We start from the raw sequence: 23,375 nt of genomic DNA on the forward strand, positions 1-23,375 counted from the left end.
TGACTCCCTCTTCTTTGTGGCAACCCCTGAGATATTGGAAGACTGCTATCCTGTCTCCCCTAGTCCTTCTTTTCATTAAACATTAGACATACCCAGTTCCTGCAACCGTTTTTCACATGTTTTAGCCTCCAGTCCCCTAGTCCTCTTTGTTGCTCTTCTCTGCACTCTTTCCAGAGTCTCAACTTCATATTTTATATTGTGGCGATCAAAATTATGTGTCCTCTGCTTAGGACAGCACTTCCCAAACCGCGATAGATTCTCCAAAATTGGCTATGGGTAGTTTTTCTTTGCCTAAACAACTCACAAGCCCACTACACAATCACAACAGTGGCATTTAAGTGGACTTAAAATGTTTTACCTATACAGATAGTCCTCAAATTACAACCACAATTGAGCTCCAGATTTCCATTGCTAAGCAAGACAGTTAAGAGAGTTTGGCTCCATTTTACAATCTTTCTTGCCACCGTTGTTAAGTGAATCACTGCAGTTGTTAAGTGAGTAGCATGGCTGTTAAGTGAATCCGGCTTCCCCATTGCTGGTCAGAAAAGGAGGTCATGTGACCCCGGGATGCTGTCCCCGGGGCCATCATAAATACATGCCAGTTGCCCATGGTTTGAATTTGTATGCCATGACCGCTGCAACGGATGTTAAGTGTGAAGAACGATCATAAGCCACTTTTTTCAGTGCCGTTGTAAGTTCAAAACAGTCACTAAATGTAAAGAACTCCCTGCCTGCACCTCAGTTTTGGATAATGAATGAAAAAGTTTTAGAAACATTGGCTTAAGGACATTGTGATGCAATCTTTGTGCACGTTGTAAAGTTAGTGTCAATTTAATCAGCTCCCCCAAACTACTTTAAATGAGGGACGGTTTGCTCAGAGGCTAAAAAAGATTTAGGAGTAGATTTGAAATCACAGCCTATTTTTGGGGTGGGGAAAGCAGCTTGTTTGAGCTAATTTGAGAAAAGAGCTGACAATCTACCAATTACCGTAACAGGAAGACACTAGAAAAAAAGCTCAGAAAATCTTCCCCTTATTAAATGTAAAAGCAAATTACTTCCTAACATGAATCTCATCCTTTTGCTGAGATTTCTTCCCCTCCGGCTCTCCGTAAATCTTGTCAAAAAGGACGTATTGCAAATTTACTTGGGGCTGAACCAACAGGATGCAAAGACCTTGGATTATTTCAGAAGAATAGCTGGAGCGAGAGAGCGTCCAACCTTGGCAACTTTAAGACTTGTGGACTTCAACTCCTAGAATTCCCCAGCCAGCATGTCATAAATTCCATTTCTGTGCTCCGTTGTACCTTCGAACTATAAGCGACAGTCATAAGTCAAGGACTGCCTTTATAGGTAAAATTATTCCTTTGGAAACCGTCCCCAGAAATGTACTGACATTGCAGAGACTCTAGAAATATTTCAGAGAAGAGCAACAAAGATGATTAGGGGACGGGAGACTGAAATATAGGAAGAATGGAATTGGGTATGCAAGAATTGGATACGTCTAGTCTAAGGGACGTGATGGCTCAGTGGCTAAGACGCTGAGCTTGTCAATCAGAAAGATCGGCAGTTCGAATCCCTAGTGCCACGTAATGGGGTGAGCTCCCATTACTTGTCCCAGCTTCTGCCAACCTAGCAGTTCGAAAGCACGTAAAAATGCAAGTAGAAAAATAGGAACCACCTTTGGTGGGAAGGGAACAGCATTCCGTGCGCCTTCGGTGTTTAGTCATGCCAACCACATGACCACGGAGACGTCTTCAGACAGCACTGGCTCTTTGGCTTTGAAACGGAGATGAGCACTACCCCCTAGAGTTGGGAACGACTAGCACATATGTGCGAGGGGAACCTTTTCCTTTTCCTTTTAGTCTAAGGAAGAGAAGGACATGATAGCAGTCTTCCAATATTTGAGGAACTGCCCCAAAGAAGAGGGGGTCAACCTGTTCTCCAAAGCATCAGAAGGCAAGACAAGAAGCAATGGATGGAAACTAAAACATGAAGAACAGTTGCAGGAACTGGGTATGTCTAGTTTAATGAAAAGAAGGACCAGGGGAGACATGATAGCAGTCTTCCAATATCTCAGGGGTTGCCACAAAGAAGAGGGAGTCAAGCTATTCTCCAAAGCACCTGAGGGCAGGACAAGAAGCAATGGGTGGAAACTAATCAAGGAGAGAAGCAACCTAAAGCTAAGGAGAAATTTCCTAACGGTGGGAACAATTAATCAGTGGAACAGAAGTTGCCTCCAGAAGTTGTAAATGCTCTAAGTTTTCAAGAAGAGTTTGGATAGCCATTCCATCTGGAACAGAATGTTTGAGCAGGGAGTTCCAAGGTCCCATCCAACTCTGTTATTCTGTCATTCTATTAAAGCACTATAGAGTGGAATATAACTCTAAGTGCTATTGCTATTGCAGAGAAGAGCAACAAAGATGATTAGGGGATTGGAGGCTAAAACATCTGAAGAACGGTTGCAGGAATTGGGTACGTGAAAAGAAGGGCTGATAGGATAGCAGTCTTCCAATATTTGAGGGGCGGCCACAAAAAAGAGGTGGGGGAGGTCAACTTATTATCCAAAGGACCAGAAGGCAGGACAAGAAGCAACGGATGGAAACTAATCAAGGAGAGAAGCAACCTGGAATTAAGGAGAAACTTTCTAACAATGAGAACAATTAACCAATGGAGTGGCTTGCCTCCAGAAGTTGTGAATTCTCCATCACTGGAGGTTTTTTTTTTAGAAGAGATTGGATAACCCTTTGTCTGAAATGGCATAAGGCCGTGATGACGAACTTATGGCACGCATGCCAGAAGTGGCATGCAGAGCCCTCTCTGAGGGCATGTGCCACATTGCCAGCTGCTCATCTGGTTTCCGGTGCACACACGGAAAACAGCCCAAAAAACAACCCAGAAATGGCCCGGAAAACGGCCTGAAAACTCCCCCTAAAACCACCCAGAATATGGCCTGAAAACAGCCCCAAAATGGCCTGAAAACAGTCTGAAAAAGGGTCCAAAAACAGGCATGTGCAGGCCGGTCAGCTGGTCTTCAGATTTCCAGTTTTCTGGTGCACTTGAAGACCAGCCGGCCGGCGTGTGCATGTGCACCAGCCAGCTGCTCTTTGGGTTTCCAACCCTCCGGCATATGTGCATGCATACCCATACACAAATGTTCTGGTTTGGGCACTGAAAAGGCTCGCCATCACGGGTATAAGGTTTCTTGCCTGAGCAGGGGGTTGGACTAGAAGACCTCCGAGGTCCCTTCCACCTCTCTTATTCTGTCATACCCAGGAATAAAAAGAAAGCAAGGGAGCACACCAGGGGTGGGTTCCTGCCAGTTCTAACCTCTTCTATAGAAGAGGTTCCACAAATCTACTGTGCCGTTTAGAACCGGTTCCAGCTCCCTCCCCCCCCACCTGTCCGCACATCATCAAGATGAAGCTCTGCACCCTATGCACTCATGGGCAGTGTGCCTTTTGGTATAAATACAGCTATAGAACGTGGTGGGTAGGTGGATTAAACAAGCTGCTGTACTGCTATGCTCTCAGCTGCTCCTGGCCACTACCAGTATGGCCGTACTGGTCCGTACTGGCAGCAACCCACCACTGGAGCACACATGAGATTGCTTAAGGTAGCCGGGCGTCCGTGAAACCCAGAACGTAAGGCAGCAAATCAGCAAATCATAAATTGAGGACCACCTATAGATTTCTTAGAGCAGGAACTCACGCAGAGATGCAACGGGCAGCTCAGGCACTTTGCCTGCTGTTTTTATCTGAATGCTCCAGGCAGAGCCGGTGGGAAGCATATCACAGCTGATAAGAGAAAGAGCCGCTAAATTTACCTGCCGTATCTCTTATCAGCTACGCCAGAGAGAGGCAATGGGTGGATCAGATGTGACTTTTCTGCACCCCCAGAGATAGGCCGTGCCGGGGTGGGGAGGCACTTCTTTCCTTCCTCAATATCATATATTCAAAGATAAATTGCCTTTCTTGAATTCTGAGTGGTCCTATTCTTTTTTTTTTTTTTTTTTTGCGGCTTAAAAACAGGGGGGAGGTGCGCTTTTATCACATTTATTTTTAACGGCGCGAAAGATGGAGAATCGCCTCTTCTTCAACCCTCCATTTAAAAAAAAAAAAAACCCACACAAAATCATATAAAAAGTATTTTTATTTTTTAGCTAGGAGTCATTCCGGGAAGCAAATGCTCGCTCGATGGGTGACTCGTGCGGGGAAAATGCAGCCTGCAGGGTTGTCCTCGAGTTACGGCTGTAATTGAGTCTGGGATTTTGGCTGCTTGTTAAGCGGGTCACCACGAGGCCATGGCCTGTAACATTCTGAAGGTTCATTCTCTCTACAGAGTAATAGAGCAAGAGAGTCTCCTGCTTGACCAGGGAGTTGGACTAGATGACCTACAAGGTCCCTTCCAACTCTGTTAATCTGTAATCTGATTAGGATACTGGAGGCGAAAACATACAATGAACGGTTGCAAGAGTTGGGTACGTCTAGTTTAGAGAAAAGAAGGACCAGGGGAGACATGATAGCAGTCTTCCAATATTTGAGGGGCTGCCACAGAGAGGAAGGGGTCAAGCTATTATACAAAGCACCTGAAGGAATAATGAATGGAAACTGACCCAGGAGAGATTCAACCTGGAAATAAGGAGACATTTCCTGATAGTGAGAACAATCAACCCATGGAACAGAAGTTGCCTTCAGAAGTTGTGGGAGCTTCATCCCTGGAAGCTTTCAAGAAGAGATTGGACTGGCACCTGTCAGAAAAGGAGTAGGGTCTCCTGCTTGGGCGGGGGGTTGGACTAGATGACCTACAAGGTCCCTTTCAATTCTGTTAATCTGTTAAAACCAGGGAAGCCCAGTGGCCTTTGTGGGGGGGGGGGGGGGGAAGCACCTTTGGAACAAGCACAATCTGATGACGGAGAGTCTCCTTCTTCCTCTAGAGCAGTGTTTCTCAAACTTGGTGACTTTAAGTCCTGTGGACTTCAACTCCCAGAAACCCCCAGCCAGCACAGCTGGCTGGGGGATTCTGGGAGTTGAAGTCCACAGGACTTAAAGTCACCAAGTTTGAGAAACACTGCTCTAGAGCAGCTAAAAGGTGGGGGGGGGGAGATGTCATTTTCCTCATGCATGAATTTTACATTCTTTTCATCCGCTCCCAAGTTGCCGTTCGGCACGCATCCTTCCTCCAATGTGACAAAGCCACGCTCCCCTTCCTTTATAGAATAAAGTTTGCACAAGCCTCCGTTATGTTCAGAGAAAATATTTGCTCTCCTCATTTGGGGCTCTTGCAAGCAGAAGCACTACAATTGCTCTCCAATTTCCTACAAGTGTCGTCGTCGGCGGGAAGCTGTACAAAAATTCTCCCAGGCTGATGACTGCAACGTGACCCTTTTGCCAAAAGTGAGCAATCGGGAGAAGTTGACATTTTCAAAGTTTACGGAAAACTCTTACACAGATTTTCCCATTATTATTTTTTTGGCTGGGTCTCAACGGGTGGCAGTGCCCTGCCTTACGGGTAGTCCTCAACTTACAACAGTTCATTTAGTGTCCACATTACAATGGCACTGAAAAAAGAGACTTACCATATTTTTGGAGTATAAGACGGACCTTTCCCCCCTAAAAGAGCATGGAAATGTTGGTGCATCTTATACACCGAATACAGCCATTTTTGGCATCCCGAAGCTCTGCTCCCGCATCCTATTTTAGCGAAAAATTGTTTTTTTCACAAAAGCTGAGACTTTTTTGCCTTACCCCAGGCCTGATGAAGCCTGCAAAGTGCTTCTGAGAGCTGAGGGAAGGCAAAACCTTTTTTTTTTCTTGATTACCTCTTTGAAAACTTGGTGCGTCTTATACCCTGGTGCGTCTTATAGTCCGAAAAATACGGTATGTCCGATTTTCACACTTACGCCCACTGCAGCATCCTTAGGGGTGTGATCAAAATTCAGATGCTTGGCAACTGACTTGGCAAGATCTTCTGGATCTTTGGCCTGCCACACTTTCTATTATTCTACTATGCATTTTCAATTGTGGGAAAATGGGGGGGGATTGTACGGAGTGAGATGCGATGTAGCCATAACAACATTCTTTCTAGGAAGCCAAGGTCATCCTTTGTCTTTGCACCTCTGCACCTGACCGGGACTGGGTGGGTGGAAGCTGCCAGCGTGGCAGTGGGAGATTGGACCATGGGATGGACTGGTGGGTGTGGTGGGGGGCAAGATCTTGAACTTTCAACTGGGTGGGGAAAACTTGGAAGCTTTCAGATTCGGGTTTTCCCAGATGTGCCAACATGGCTCTCTTAACAAATTGGGACTTTGAGCAATACTTTGCCTTGGACTCTTTCTTTTTTAAAGAGTTTTATTGGTTTTTGAACATTTATAGGGAAAGGTAAAAAGGGTACAAAGAAAATTTTGGCAGCTCCCATGCTAGTGGTAGAAATCCCCCCAAATCTCACAATTTTTACAATGTTAAAAACAACGTATAAAAGATAAGCATAAACAGAATCTTGTTTTACATTATATCAGCCATATGTTCAATCATCTCTTTCTTTGTCACTTTCTAGTATATCAACAATTATCATAGTATTTCAAATACATTTATTTTTGTGACCTGAGCCTTTTCGATATTGCTCCCTCCTCCCTGTGCCCAGGTGGAGCCACAGCCCCCCCTCCTTCATATCTTGTACATTACTACCTTTTTTACCACCTCCCCAATTTTTGTCCTCTAGGAGAGAACTATGTTTTTTAATGAAGTCTCAGCCTCTTCAACTGTATTAATTCTAATTCTGTTTCCCTCCCAAAAAGTTGCCTTGGACTCAAAAAGTTGCCTTGGACTCAAAAAGTTGCCTTGGACTCTGATTTACTTTTGGATGCTATTCGGAACCCTGGCATCATATTTGTGAGGGTTGCGGTATCCCGGGGTCACGAGATCCCCCTTTGGCGACCTTCCGATGAGCCAAGTCCACGAGGAAGCCAAATTCACTTAACAACCGTGCTACTAACTGAAGAACTGCAGTGGTTCACCTAACCACTGTGGCAAGAAAGATTGTAAAATGAGGCAAAACTCACAACCAACGTCTCACTTAGCAGCAAAAATGTTCAGCTTGATCGTGGTTGTATGTTGACAACTACCGTTTTACCCTTAGATAGGAAAAACCAAAAGGACAAGTATGAGGCGAAACCTGTCTCAAAAACAGTCACTGTGAGAGGCACCTTGGAGTCCTAGTGGATGATCGCTTAAATATGAGCCAGCTGTGTGCAGCAGCAGCCAAAAAAGCAAATACAATCCTAGGTGTATAAACAGAGGTGTAGAATCAAAATCACATGAAGTATTATAAAGCCAACACAGTCCTAGGCTACATCAACAGAGGGATAGAATCAAGATCACGTGAAGGGTTAATGCCACTTTATAATGCCTTGGTAAGGCCACACTTGGAATATTTGCATTCAGTTTTGGTCACCACGATGTAGAAAAGATGTGGAGACTCTAGAAAGAGTGCAGAGAAGAGCAACAAAGAGGATGAGGGGACTGGAGACTAAAACATATGAAGAACGGTTGCAAGAACTGGGCATGTCTAGTTTAATAGAAAGAAGGACCAGGGGAGACATGATAGCAGTCTTCCAATATCTCAGGGGTTGCCACAAAGAAGAGGGAGTCAAACTATTCTCCAAGGCACCTGAGGGTAGAACAAGAAGCAATGGGTGGAAACTAATCAAGGAGAGAAGCAACTTAGAACTGAGGAGAAACTTCCTGACAGTTAGAACAATTAATCAGTGGAACAGAAGTTGCCTCCAGAAGTTGTGAATGCCCCAACACTGGAAGTCTTTAAGAAGACGTTGGATAGCCATTTGTCTGAAACGGTATAAGGTTTCCTGCCTAGGCAGGGGGTTGGAGTAGAAGACCTCCAAGGTCCCTTCCCACTCTACTATTGTATTGCATTGTATTGTATTAGTACCGCTTTATGAAACCCTAGTAAGGCCACACCTGGAATAACTGCATCCAGTTTTGGTTCCCACATTACACAAAAGATGTTGAGACTTTGGAAAATGTGCAGAGAAGAGCAATTAGGACAGCGACAATTCACCTTTTCGGCGCTGAGTGCCAAAACTGGATTCTGGAGCACCAGAACCCAGAAGAGAACAGCTGCCCACTGCGTGTGGTGTCCAGTGGCACTTCCTGGTTCTGTTGCAGGCATGTGCTGGACAGCTGCTCCCTTCGGGGTTCCGGTGCTCCAGCTTTCGCAGTCCAGGTGCGCGTGCCAGAAACTGGAAGAAAGCAGCTGTCTGGTGCACATCTGCACAATGGAACCTGGAAGTGCAGCTGGTGATGGTGCACACGTCCTCAGAAAGGGCTCTGTGTGCCACCTCTGGCATGTGTGGCATGGGTTTGCTCTCACAGAACTAGGATGATTAGGGAACTGGAGGCTTAAACATATGAAGAACGGTTGCAGGAACTGGGTATGTCTAGTTTAATAGAAAGAAGGACTAGGGGAGACATGATAGCAGTCTTCCAATATCTCAGGGGTTGCCACAAAGAAGAGGGAGTCAAGCTATTCTCCAAGGCACCTGAGGGTAGAACAAGAAGCAATGGGTGGAAACTAATTAAGGAGAGAAGCAACTTAGAACTGAGGAGAAATTTCCTGACAGTTAGAACAATTAATCAGTGGAACAGAAATTGCCTTCAGAAGTTGTGAATGCCCCAACAGTGGAAGTCTTTAAGAAGATGTTGGATAGCCATTTGTCTGAAACGGTATAGGGTTTCCTGCCTAGGCAGGGGGTTGGACTAGAAGACCTCCAAGGTCCCTTTCAGCTCTATCCTAATTATGATTTAAATCAAGTTTAAACCAAGACAAGAAGCAGTGAATGGAAACTAATGGAGGAGAGAAGCAACCTGGAATTAAGGAGAAACTTCCTGGCAGTGGGGACAATTAACCAGTGGAACAGAAGTTGCCTCCAGAAGTTGTGGGGGGCTCCAACCCTTGGAGGCTTTTAAGAAGAGACTGGAAGAGACCTATCTGCAAGGGTATAGGATCTCCTGCTTGGCCAGAGGGTTGGACTAGAAGACCTCCAAGGTCCCTTCCAGCTCTATTCGGATTGATTGTTGCAAGGATAAAAACAAGAAAACAATTCGGCTTGGCAATTGTCAGAGGAAATGCAATTCTAAAATCTACTCGGCGGACACAATTACAGCTCAGCTGTCTATGGCGGGAGATAATTTTATCTTGGCCCTGCCAGCACTGCCGAGATGACAAGAGGAGCTCTTGACATTCGCCTTGCGCGTTGTCGGGGTGTCTCTCCTTTTCAAAACAAACCGCTGGGCTTCGCACTGATGGGAGACACACACACACACACACACAAACACACACACACACGACTTCACCACGGTGCCAAATCCACAGGGACCCACCGATCATCCGGATGGAAAAGAGCTCTTGAGATGAGTGATGGAGAACAAGGGGGAGAACTGAAGAGGCTACACACACAAACACACACACACACACACACACACACACACACACACACAAGCTTAATGTTCAGCAGCGCCTGCCAGCCCCAACCCAATGCTGGCACCGTCAATTCCAGACATTCAGCCACCGCTATTATTCCATTAAGTGACGTCGGGGGTTTCTTGAAATGACTTGGAGAGAGAGTGGGAAAATTGGGGAGAAAGATCAAAGCCAATCCAAAAGATCCCGGGGAAAGATTTAAGGGAGTGTTGTGGCCCACCAGCGGCCAGAGGAACTGGTGGCAGAGTCAAACAGTGAGGAGGTTGGAGGGGAATCTGGGCCAGTCCTGGAGTCTGGGGAAGGCTCGGACGAGGGCTCTGTGTCGGAGGCAGAGAGGGGGCCAGAGCCGTCCGACAGTTACCAGCTGCCTTCAGAGTCAGACATAAGTGGGGCAGAAGAACAGCTGGAGCCTGTTCCCAGTGTGTGCATGCCCAGAGTTGCCAGACGAAGGAAACAGCTAAAGAACAGGGGTCGACTTGGGAGTAAAGGCACAAGTGGACGTTGAATGGCCTCTCCCATAGAGAATAAATAGGAACAAAGGGGGAGTGGAGTTTGCAGGAGACAATGAGTTCATTTACTTGTGTGAAGATTTGCTTATTATCTTTTTGCCAGGTATGTCATTGTACAGTGTTGTGACCAGATGTTGGGGCCTGCCAGTGGCCAGCAGAGCTGGCAGCAGAGTCGGGCAGTGAGGAGGTTGGGGAGGAACATGGGCCAGTCCTGGGGGCTGAGGAAAGTTCAGACGAAGGCTCTGTGTCGGAGGTAGAGAGAGAGCTAGACAGCAGTGAGGCAGAGGAACAGCTGGAGTCTGTTCCCAGTGTGCGCATGCGCAGAGCTGCCAGAAGACAAGAACAACTCAGAAAGCAGGGTCAACTTAGGAGTAAAGCCACACTTGGGAGGTGATTGGCCCCTCCCACAGGAAACAAAAGAGGAGCAAACGGAGAGGGGGCTTTTGCAGGAAACAATTCGTTCCTTGGGTCGTTTCAAGAGAGGAAAATTGTTTGTAACTATAAGAGACTCTGTGCCACGTTTTGCTTTGCCCTGCGTTTGGAAATTAGTTATTTGGCAATTCTCCAAATGAGATAAGGTTCGTGTTGATGAATATTCCTCTGGAAGACTGTTTGCTAAGCGGACTGTGAATGAAAGGAATTCGCAGTCGTGTAAATAAAAGGCGTTTTGCCGGGACCAAGACTCCGCTTCATGCTTTTTAAGGAAGCCTGGGTCAGGACACTAGAATCTTTCAGCCTGGCAACTATCCAAGGACTGATAAGGTCTGTTGTTCAATTAAACTTTGAAAGACTTCTTATTGCTGGGACTTTTTCTGAATGTGAATGCAAAGAATTCACATTAACCAAATAAAAAGGGTGGGGTTTTTTTTGCAAGACAAGGAGCCTGTTTCGGGATTTTCTGAAGCCTAGGACAGAACAGGGAGGATTCTGGAAGTGAAAGAAGGAGAGAGGGACAAAAGGGATTTCTTTGGGGGTCTTTTGATTTCAGCGGCCGAGTGGAAAAGGATGAAACTTTGCGGAGTGATAAAAGAGATTCCAAATCCATAAAGGATGCAACAATCAAAGCCTCTTTAGACAGGAAGGACTCTCAAAAGTGTGTCGTATGAGAAGCTGGAAGCATAGAGTTGCGTGTTTTTTTAAAAAAAAACTACAGGTAGTCCTCGAGTTACAACTGTTCATTTAGTGACCATTCGAAGTTACGACGACACCGGAAGAAATGACTTGCTTCTCTTGCTTACAACCCATTGCGGTATCTCCGTGGTCACGTCATCAAAATTCACATTTTGGCCCCCAACTCTTATTTATGACAGATGTCGTGTCCCGGAGTTATCCTCTTTTGCGACCTCCTGACAAGCAAAGTAAAATGGGGAAACCAGATTCGCTTAATGACCGTGTTACCAACTCAGCCACTGTGACGATTCACTTACAAACTGTGGCAGGAATTGTTGTAAAATGGGGCAAAATTCACTGAACAAATGTCTCACAAAGCCACAGAAATGTTGGGCTCCATTGTAAGTCGAGGATTACCTGTAGCTGTTACTTGCCACCTTTTTCACACCCTCCTCCTTCCAAAGGGGGTTGGACTAGAAGACCTCCAAGGTCCCTTCCAACTTTGTTATTCTGTTGTTGTTGTTCTTGTTGTTGTCTTATATTAAGGGGCCTTATTTTATGCTGGCACCAATCTGCACTTCTCAAAGGACTGGAATAATGATAGCTTAGAGGACAATTCCTTCCTATTTGTTTATTTTATCTTTATTTATCTTCCGTTATTGTTGTGTTGACTACCGAGCTACATGCTGGAGAACAAAAGGGAAAAATTCTTCTAAAGTAGAAGAAAATATTTGTAGCTTGGAGTTGAACTGGGAGGCCCTTGGTGCTCTCTGAGTTTGGTGGTTTTCTTGCAGACTTTTCATGACCCCACTAGATAACATCATCAGTGCTAGAAGGGATCGGGGTTTGTAGAAAGGAGGGGGAGGTGGGGGAAGAGGAAGAGGAGGAGGACTGTGGGGTCCTTGGTGCTCTCTGAGCTTGGTGGTTTTCTTTCAGACTTTCCATGACCCCACTAGATAACATCATCAGTGCTAAGAGGGAGTGGGGATGGCTGGGGAATTGTGGGAATTGAAGTCCACAGAGTCTTAAAGTTATCAACCTTGAGAAACAATGACCTAATTAGAAATGCTACATGTAGGGTTTTACTCACTTGTTTAAAATGAGAAGAAAAAGCACAGGAAAAAAATTAGGAATCATTTGCTGATGATAAGATCTTCCCCAAAACCTCTCAGCACCATTCTCTCTCTCTCTCTCTCTCTCTCTCTCTCTCTCTCTCTCTCTCTCTCTCTCTCTCTCTCTCTCTCTCTCTCTCTCTCTCTCTCTCTCTCTCTCTCTCTCTCTCTCTCTCTCTCTTTTCACCCTCCCTCCCTCTCTGCAATTTTCTTTAAAAAGTTTGCTTCAGCTCTTTAGTTTAATTTTATTACAGGTGATACGATACAAAAGTTAAGTTTTCCTTCCCTTCTGCTAGGGATACACGCTGTCAAATGGACGAAGCACGAGGACTAGAAAATTATTTGTTTATTTTTAACAGAGGTTTCCTTGAAAGTGGATTTTACGCTCAAGCTCCTTTTTGGGGTATTTTTGTCTAGAGCAGGGGTATTCAACCTTGCAGTCCGCTGCTAAGTGACTAGTCCTCAGGAGTTTTCTTCCAGGGAAACTCGCTTGCATTTCAACTAGACTCAGTTCTAACTTCTGGTCTGCTGTCTCTGCCCTCCCTGCCCCCCAAAATGCTAGATGCTCTCAAACAGGGGTGTCGAACTTGGACATTTTAAAACTTGTGGACTACGACTCCCAGAATTCCCCAACCCAGTCATGCAAATTAGCCACGGTGGCTGGCTGGGGTATCCTGGAAGTTGAAGTCCATGAGCCTTAAAGTGACCAAGTTGGACACCCCTGTTCCAGAGTATCTAGCACAGGGGTCTCCAACCTTGGCAACTTTAAGACTTGTGGACTTCAACTCCCAGAATTCCTCAGCCAGCTGAGGAATTCTGGGAGTTGAAGTCCACAAGTCTTAAAGTTGCCAAGGTTGGAGACCCCTGATCTAGCATTTGGGGGAAGTGGGGGCAGCAGATCAGAGATTAGAACTGATTCTAGCTTCAATGCAAACCAGTTTCCCGCGGGGAAGAAAGCTCTTGAGGACTAGAAACTTAAGCAGCAGACGCAGCATTCATAAATCAAAAGACCCGGGGGTTATTATGAATCCCGAAGTTTTAACCCTGGTTTTTTTTTTTTTTTTACAAATTACAGCATTTGGGGGAGGCGGAGGGGATCCTTGCCTACTCACCAGCGAAAGCCCGCGAAATGTGATTTTTCTTCCACTCCCAGGGCTGGTCGTACTCGTCGGCCGGCCGCTCATCCTCCTGGGGCAGGCGGCTCTTGGGGGGCTTCTCCATGGGGCCGGCCTCGGGGTCGGCCTCGGCCTCCTTCTCCTCGTAAGGGGTGTCGTACAGCTGCAGGCCGATCCGGGATGTCTTCACCCGCTGTTCCTCCCGTTCGTTTTTCCGCTGGAGGTCTGCGAACCGAGAGAAAAAAACTTTAGCGGCTGTTTCGTTCAGGAAAGGATCCCGTCGTCCTCGACTTACGGCCGTTTGTTTAGTGACCGTTCAAAGGACCTCGCCGTAGAAGGACACCTCAACTTGCAACCACTCCTTCAGCGATCATTTGAAGGATCCGATACATGCAGGGAGTCCTCGATTTACGACCGTCCATTTAGCAATCAAAGAGTCCCGTCATAAGAGAATCCTTGGCTTATGACCATTCACTTAACGACTGCTTGAAGGACCCCCTCATACGTCTTCAATTTACGACCGATTGTTTAGCGACTGTTCAAAGGATTCCATCATGTAGGGAGTCCTCAACCTACGACCATTCACTTAATGACCATTTGAAGGCTCCCCATCATACAGGTTGTTCTGGACTTACGACCGTTCATGTAGCAGCTGTTCAAAGGATCTAATCGTACACATAGTCCTCGACTTACGGCCATTCGTTCAGTGACCATTCAAAGCTACAACAGCACTGAAAAAAGTGACTTAGCACCATTTTTCACACTTAGCGACCGTTGCAGCATCTCCAATTTTGGTCACTGGATCAAAATTTGGGTGCTTGGCAACCGGCGTGAATTTCCAACACCTGTTTCCAAGAAGCCAAGTTAATGGGGGGGGGGAGCTTGATTCGTTTAATGACTGTGCAATTCACTTAACGACCTCTGCAAAAAAAAGGTCGTAAAATCGATGGCCAACCCGTTTTGCAACTGTCCCGGCTTAGAACCGTGATGGGGAGACTCCGTTACCATCATAAGTCAAGGAATACCTGTAAAATGGTCTTTTATTTATTAGGAGAAAGGAGAAAGTCACTCTTTTTTCTTTCTTTTTCTTGTCCGTTACTTTTTCATTCCCTGTCTTATTTTCCTTCACTTACCAGCCACCACCCTCTGGGCATTGTAGGGCTCCATGTAGCCGTTGTTTTCCAGGCCAGCATCTTCCTCGCCCTCTCCTTTCGGTTCCCGGTGAGCGTCGAAGGGATCCGAATATTCACTCTCTCCAGGGGCCTAAGGGGAAAGGAGAAGGGCTTCATTTCAGCAAATAATGTTAATTCCATCATTAATGTAACCAATTCAATAAATAAAATAATAATTAATTTAAGTATTACTATTTTTTTTAAATTTTACTCAGTTAACTTCGTAATACAGATAGTCCTCGAATTGCGATCACAACAGAACTCAAAATTCGTTAAGCGAGACATTCGTTAGGTGGCCCAGTTTTACGACCTTTCTTGCCACAGTTGTTAAGTGAGTCGCTGCAGCTGTTAAATCAGTACCACGGTTGTTAGATGACTCTGGCTTCTGAGACAGAGAGACAGAGAGACAGAGAGATGGAGAGAGATAAAGAGACAGAGAGATGGGGGGAGAGAGAAAGAAAGACAGAGAGAGACGGAGAGAGAGAGAGATGGAGAGAGAGACAGAAAGAAAGGGAGAAAGACACACAGAGAGAAAGACAGAGAGATGGAGAGAGAGAGAGAAAGAGATGGAGAGAAAGAGTGAAAGGCAGACAGAGAGAGACGGAGAGAAAGACAGAGAGATGAAGAGAGAGAGAGACACACACACACAGAAAGACAGAGAGATGGAGAGAGAGAAAGAGACGGAGAGAAAGAAAGAGGGAAAGGCAGACAGAGAGAGAGAGAAAGACAGAGAGACAGAGACAGAGAAAGAGATGGAGAGAAAGAGTGAAAGGCAGACAGAGAAGAGAGAGAGAGAGAGAGATGGAGAGAAAGAGAGAGAGAGAAAAAGAAAGACAGAGTTGGTCAGACAGAGAGAAAGAAAGAAAAACAGATAGATGTCGAGAGAGAAAGACAGAAAGAAAGACAGGCAGACAGAGAGAGAAAAAGAGAGTGAGAAAGACAGACAGACAGGGAGAGAGAGAGAGAGAGAAAGAAAGAAAGAGAAAGACAGAAAAAAGACAGGCAGACAGAGAGAGAGAGAGAGACAGGAGGGAAGAGAGAGACACACAGAGATGGAGAGAGAGAGAGAGAGAAAAAGAAAGACAGACAGATAGAGAGACAGCGAGAAAGACAGAAAGATAGGCAGACAGAGAGAAAGACAGACAGAGAGAGAAAGAAAGAGAAAGAAAGAGAAAGACAGAAAGAAAGAAAGGCAGACAGAGACAGAAACAGAGAGACAGGAGGGAGAGAGAGACACACAGAGACGGAGAGAAAGAGAGAAAGACAGGCAGACAGAGAGAGAAAAAGAGAGAGAGAGAAAGACAGAAAGAGACAGGGAGAGAGAGAAAGAAAGAGAAAGACAGGCAGACAGAGAGAGACAAAGAGAGAGAGAGAGACAGGAGGGGAGAGAGAGATACACCGAGACGGAGAGAAAGAGAGAGAGAGAAAAAGAAAGACAGATAGTCAGAGAGACAGACAGGGAGAAAGAAAGAGAGAAAGACAGATAGAGAGACGGCGAGAGAGAAAAACAGAAAGGAAGACAGGCAGACACACAGAGAGAAAGAGAGAGAGGAAGAGACCTTCAGAGCTTCCAATCGGGGTTCTAAGTTATCCCAGATAGTTCCATCTGAAGGACAGAAGGAAGGAAGGCTGAAGGAAGAAGGATCGCAACCGGTCGTAAGTCGAGGCTTACGACTTTAAAGAGGCTTCCCCAAGATGTGAATTGCCTGACACCGACCTGAGCTCACCCCCATTGAGTCAGAGGCTTATTCCAGGAACACGTCACATCCACACCTACCCAAGTGGTGCCATCACCGCACAACGTCACCCTCCCCTCCCCCGCTTGCCGCACCACAACAACAACGTCTAGTGAGCCCCAAGCCCTTCATAGCAACGGTGTGACGCTGAGGTTTTTGTCCTCCGAGGCTGTCTCTCTTCAAAGCCTGGGGTGCACCGGGCCACGATATGTGGCTCCTTCGGCATCCCATGTGTTGCTTCTCTGTGTCACGTAATATATGTGGGTATAAACATAATTTTGTATTCATCTGTCTTGTCAGGTTTATGTAGTGTAAAATTGGAGCTGGTGACCCTTTAAGAGCTGCATGAGACAAAATTTCATTTTAAATGTATGTACATTTTAATGCACAAAGTTTATTCCATTCCATTCCATTCCATTCTATTCTATTCTATTCTATTCTATTCTATTCCATTCCATTCCATTCTGTTCCATTCTATTCCATTCTATTATATTCCATTCTATTATATTCCATTCTATTCCATTCCATTCTATTTTATTCCATTCTATTCTATTCCATTCTATTCTGTTCTGTTCCATTCTATTCCGTTCTATTCCATTCCATTCCATTCTATTCCATTCCATTCTGTTCCATTCTATTCCATTCTATTTTACATTCTATTATTCCATTCCATTCTATTCTATTCCATTCTATTCTATTCCATTCTATTCTGTTCTGTTCCATTCTATTCCGTTCTATTCCATTCCATTCCATTCTATTCCATTCTATTCCGTTCTATTCCATTCCATTCCATTCTATTCCATTCTATTCCATTCCATTCTGTTCCATTCTATTCCATTCTATTATATTCCATTCTATTCCATTCCATTTTATTCTATTCCATTCTATTCCATTCCATTCCATTCTATTCTATTCCATTCTATTCCATTCCATTCCGTTCTATTCCATTCCATTCTATTCTATTCCATTCTATTCTGTTCTGTTCCATTCTATTCCGTTCTATTCCATTCCATTCCATTCTATTCTATTCCATTCTATTCCGTTCTATTCCATTCCATTCCATTCCATTCAATTCCATTCTGTTCCATTCTATTCCATTCTATTATATTCCATTCTATTCCATTCCATTTTATTCTATTCCATTCTATTCTATTCCATTCTATTCCATTCCATTCTATTCTATTCCATTCTATTCCATTCCATTCTGTTCTATTCCATTCCATTCTATTCTATTCCATTCTATTCCATTCCATTCCATTCTATTCCATTCTATTCCATTCCATTCTGTTCCATTCTATTCCATTCTATTCTATTCCATTCTATTCCATTCCATTTTATTCTATTCCATTCTATTCTATTCCATTCTATTCCATTCCATTCTATTCTATTCCATTCTATTCCATTCCATTCCATTCCGTTCTATTCCATTCCATTCTATTCTATTCCATTCTATTCTGTTCTGTTCCATTCTATTCCGTTCTATTCCATTCCATTCCATTCTATTCTATTCCATTCTATTCCGTTCTATTCCATTCCATTCCATTCCATTCCATTCTATTCCATTCCATTCTGTTCCATTCTATTCCATTCTATTATATTCCATTCTATTCTATTCCATTTTATTCTATTCCATTCTATTCTATTCCATTCTATTCCATTCCATTCTATTCCATTCCATTCTATTCCATTCCATTCTGTTCTATTCCATTCCTTTCTATTCTATTCCGTTCTATTCCGTTCTATTCCATTCCATTCCATTCTATTCTGTTCTGTTCCATTCTTTTCCGTTCTATTCCATTCCATTCCATTCCATTCTATTCTATTCCATTCTATTCCGTTCTATTCCATTTTATTCTGTTCCATTCTATTCTATTCCATTCCATTCTATTCTATTCCATTCTATTCTATTCTGTTCTGTTCCATTCTATTCCATTCTATTCTATTCCATTCCATTCCATTCTATTCCGTTCTATTCCATTCCATTCCATTCTATTCCATTCCATTCTGTTCCATTCTATTCCATTCTATTATATTTCATTCTATTCCATTCCATTTTATTCTATTCCATTCTATTCTGTTCTGTTCCATTCTTTTCCGTTCTATTGCATTCCATTCCATTCCATTCTATTCTATTCCATTCTATTCCGTTCTATTCCATTCCATTCCATTCTATTCTATTCCATTCTATTCCATTCTATTCCGTTCCATTCTATTCTATTCCATTCCATTCTATTCTATTCCATTCCATTCCATTCTATTCTGTTCCATTCTATTCTATTCTGTTCCATTCTATTCCATTCCATTCTATTCTGTTCCATTCTATTCTATTCTGTTCCATTCTATTCCATTCCATTCCATTCCATTCTATTCTATTCTATTCTATTCTGTTCCATTCTATTCTATTCCATTCCATTCCCGCCATGCCCCCGAGCTGGTTTTCCGGTCACCACAGCATGGTGGGTTTTTTGTCATTTTTAATGTTTTGCGCATGCACAGACCTATATACGGGCAACCGTGCATGCATGCAGAGAGCGCATCAGGTGCATGCATTTGCAAAGTGTGTGCGCATCGAACTGGCAGTAATGCCGGCAGAAACCCATCCCTGATTCTATTCTATTTTATTCTCTTTCTTTCATCTATATCTATCATCTACCTCTATCTATCCATCATCTCTCTCAATAATCTCTCTCTCTCTCTTTCTCTCTGTTTCTCTCTCTCTCTCTCTCTCTGCTCTATTCTATTCTATTTTATTTCTCCTTCTCCTCTTTCTCCTTCTTCTCTTCTCTTCTCTTTCTTACCCTATTTTATATCACAAAAAGCAATTCCGTGCGAAAAGTTAAGTCAGGATGGCATCCGGCCCTTTTGAACCGGGGAACCACCAGCCAAGAGGGGGGCTGCTACCCACCCAGGAACCAGCTCTAAGTGGGTTGATTGAAGCCCTCCAGTGGAGCCGGTTTGGGGACCCCCATCATCTGCGATCCCCCCCCCCTAATTGTCCTTGAGGGCATCCTCAGGCCTCAAAGCCTCGCCTCAAGTGAAGACCTGCCTGCCCTGTCCTACTATGCCTTCTGCCTTACACCTGCCCGTCAGGTGGCCCGCTCTGCCCCCCTCCTTTGCTCTCCTGTGGACCCTAATAGCTCTGCTCACCCACCCACCTGCCCGATGGCACATTAAATGCGCTCCAACGGGCCAGAAAAAGCCCGCAAGACAATCGTAGGCCAATCCTTCTCTTCCCCCAGCCATTATCCTCTCTTCTCCCGCTCGGTGCGTGATGATTGAGTGCTGTCGAACGGCACCCGAGGGACGGAGGAGAGGGAACGTCCTTCTTCCTTCAGTCCTCCACACCCACCCTCCCATTCCCTGCACATGAGAGAGGCTCTTTGCAATCTTTGCACACTCTTTTGACTGCAGAATGACAGCTGTCCTCTTCTCTTGTTCACAGACAACCAGGCTGCGTCGGGGTGAAAGCGTGGAGCAGGGAGGAGAGGGGGGGAGGGGACACATTGCCTGCCCCACCAGCAAAGGATTTCTGGGACTGCCGGAAGCTGGCGTGGTTACGATTTGCAGGAGAATATTTGTAGATCAAGGTTGATCTTGGTGCTCTCTGAGCTTGGTGGACCTTTCATGACCCAGCTAGGTAACGTTATCAGTGCTAGAAGGGAGTAAGGTTTGGAGGAGGAGAGAGGGGGACAGACTATGGGCTCCTTAGTGTTCTCTGAGTGTAACTATTTTCTTGCAGACGTTTCATTACCCAACTAGCTAACATTATCAGTGCTAAAGGGGAGGGAGGGGGAGGAGGCTGTGGGGTTCTTTGGGCCCTCTGAGCTTTGTTGTTTTTTCCAGGTGTTTCATGACACAAACTAGGTAAGATCATCAGTGCTAGAAGGGAGGGGGGTTCGTGGGGAGGGGGAGAGGGGGGAGGAGGATTGTGATGTCCTTGGTGCTCTCTGAGCTTGGTTGTTTTCTTGCAGATGTTTCATTACCCAACTAGCTAACATTATCAGTGCTAAAAGGGTGGAAGGTTGGTTCTCTGATTATATACAGTGGCTTGCACTTCCAACTCAAGCAATCGGTCAAATAGTCAACAGCAGCCTAATCAAGGAACTACCAATGAGGAAACAACACCCTCACCAACATTGCAAGCTACTTGCATATAAACAGAGTCAATCCAACTTTCTTCTGGCACTGATATTACCTAGTATGGTAATAAAACGTCTTCAAGGAAATAAGCAAATTCAAAGACCACCAAGGACCTCCTCTTCCTCCTCCTTCAGACTCTTTTAACACTGATGATGTTACCTAGTTGGGTCATGAAACACTTGCAAACCAAGAACCAAGCACCAAAGACACCCCCCCCCCCGATGATTTATTTTAGCTACTTTCAGCTTAGATCAAGTCCCTGCATGTTTTGAGACTTAGAGGCACAAAGATGCCATAAAAAAGAGTATTTCTATTTTGCCCTGCGTTCCATTACCAACATTTTATTTTAGTAATCAATAAATATAATACTAAAATTTATTTTTGTTGTATTTGTCTTATTTACAATACAATAGCAGAGTTGGAAGGGACCTTGGAGGTCTTCTAATCCAACCCCCTGCCTAGGCAGGAAACCCTATACTGTTTCAGACAAATGGCTCTCCAACATCTTCTTAAAGGCTTCCAGTGTTGGGGTATTCACAACTTCTGGAGGCAAGCTGTTCCACTGATTAATTGTCCTCACTGTCAGGAAATTTCTCCTCAGTTCTAAGTTGCTTCTCTCCTTGATTAGTTTCCACCCATTGCTTCTTGTTCTACCCTCAGGTGCCTTGGAGAATAGCTTGACTCCCTCTTCTTTGGGGCAGCCCCTGAGATATTGGAAGACTGCTATCATGCCTCCCCTAGTCCTTCTTTCTCTTAAGCTAGACATACCCAGTTCCTGCAACCGTTCTTCATATGTTTTAGTTTCCAGTCCCCTAATCATCTTTGTTGCTCTTCTCTGCACTCTTTCTAAAGTCTCCACATCTTTTCTACATCGTGGTGACCAAAACTGAATGCAAATATTCCAAGTGTGGCCTTACCAAGGCATTATAAAGTGGCATTAACTCTTCACGTGATCTTGATTCTATCCCTCTGTTGATGCAGCCTAGAACTGTGTTGGCTTTTTTGGCAGCTGCTGCACACGGCTGGCTCCTATTTAAATGGTTGTCCACTAGGACTCCAAGATCCCTCTACTTTAAACCCAATTAATGAATCATTTTAATTAATAATAATCAGCATTTTGTATGTGTGTATATACTGTACACATACAGAGCAGGTATGCCAGAGGTGGTATTCAGCCGGTAAAGCGGAAATCGTGGGTGGGCCCGGCCACCCATCCCGCTGGCTCTATGCCATCCTATTTGTGCTACGTTTTTGAGGCTGGGCACATGCACGAAAGGCGCGAGAGAGAGAGCAAACCACATACGCGGAAGGCTGGGCGCGTACGCAGGAGTGGCGTATGCACCTGCAAAACAGGCATCGGCGCACGCGAAGCGAATGGGCGCACACATGGCAAACTGGTGGAAACAAAATGTGAAACCCACCGCTGATGTGCGCGCGCACGCACACACACACACACACACACGTTTTCCTGAAACAACAGTCCTGCCGGTTAGGTTGGTGGCTGGGGAATTCTGGGAGTTGAAGTCTACACCTCTTCAAGTTGCCCAAGATTGGGAGACCCTGAGGTCAAGAGAAACCGTTCTAGCATAGTGATTTGGAAAGGAGGATTAGAAAATGTTGTTATTAAATATTATGGATGTTTAGCTAGAATAGGACATAAGGATTCAGTGTTATTGGAGGATTTTAGAAATAGTAAATGAAATGCCACTATGTGGTTATGTATTAAATCTTGGTATATTTTATGATGAAGGACGTTTCAACAATTATAGTCAAATGAAAATGGAGGTATGATGACGGTAACATGTATAAATATCTGAGTTAAAATACTTGAGTTCATATGAATTATGTTTGTTGACCGTGGAAGAGATGCACGAAAGCCTTTTTGTAACCAACTGATACACTTTCTACAGTATGTAAAGAAGGAAGATTTTATGTGTTGTGTTTGTTTTGAAAATAAAAAATAAAGAAAACCTTTTATATATATAAAAAAGAAACTGTTCTAGCATCCCTCCTCCCTCGTTGGGCTGAGATAATTATTACATTTATTAATTTCGGCAGGTGATTAATTATTTGAATGCACCGTGGCCCTTCTTAGCGGTATGCACCAATTGCTTTTGACCCTCCTGACCCCTGGCAAGGTATCTTTCCATTAGAGTTTTTAATCTGGTTTGAGAATCCGCTGGCGGCGTTTTCAGGGAATTAAGAAAGTAAAAAGAAGCGACCGGGATCTTCGTAATCAAACTAAGCCACCATTTTTTAACTTCAACAATTTGAAGAGACTTCGATTCTGGGATTTCAACTCCCAGAATTCCCCAGCCAGCCATGCTCTACAGGTAGTCCTCGACTTACGACCATGATTGAGCCCAAAATTGTCTGTTTTGCCCTGTTTTACGTCCTTTCCTGCCATGGTTGTTAAGTGAATCCTTCCTATTGTTAAGTTAGTGACACGGTTGTTAAGTGGGTCTGGCTTCTCCATGGACTTTGCTTGTCAGAAGGTCGCAAAAGGGGATCACGTGAAACCAGGACAGGCAACCGTCATAAATATGAGTCAGTTGCCAAGCGTCCAAATGTTTGTCACAAGACCATGGGGATATGGTCGTAAGTGTGAATAACGGTCCTATTGCAACTTTGAACAGTCACTAAATGAACTGTTGTAAGTCCTATCTGTATTACAGCTTTTTTTTTTAATCCTGGAAGACTCTTTGCATATTGTTTTTTCAGGAATGCTCCATAAATTCAGATTATTATCCTGCATTATTATCCTGCAGCCTAAATTCTAAGCATTAATGGAGCCTCAATTCAGATTCCTTTGGTTCCAACAATTCCAACTTTAATCTGATTTTTAAAAAGGATTTATCTGTTTGCACAGTCCCTAAAAACCCAAGGGGAAATGCCAAATGGGTTCCAAAAACCATGATTTCATTAGAATTGCAATTCAATCCCATTAATTTAATTAATGTATTAATTAACTCAATATATCCCATTT

At 44.4% G+C, this 23,375-nt stretch overlaps 1 protein-coding gene across 1 annotated transcript in view; it reads right to left on the reverse strand.

The window, feature by feature from the left end:
• The window catches only part of SHD (Src homology 2 domain containing transforming protein D), a gene marked incomplete at its 3' end in the record, with an annotated part of 61,125 nt that overhangs the window by 19,701 nt on the left and 18,049 nt on the right, over window positions 1-23,375 (reverse strand). Inside the window, exons 3-4 of the mRNA XM_081937194.1 lie at window positions 14,475-14,604; window positions 13,339-13,566 (exon numbers count right to left, since the gene is read on the reverse strand). Coding sequence (XP_081793320.1) covers window positions 13,339-13,566; window positions 14,475-14,604 — 358 coding nt within the window. The remainder of the gene's footprint in view (window positions 1-13,338; window positions 13,567-14,474; window positions 14,605-23,375) is intronic.

Source organism: Natrix helvetica (assembly GCF_964273705.1).
Source record: "Natrix helvetica genome assembly, chromosome: 1".
Lineage (NCBI taxonomy): Eukaryota > Metazoa > Chordata > Lepidosauria > Squamata > Natricidae > Natrix > Natrix helvetica.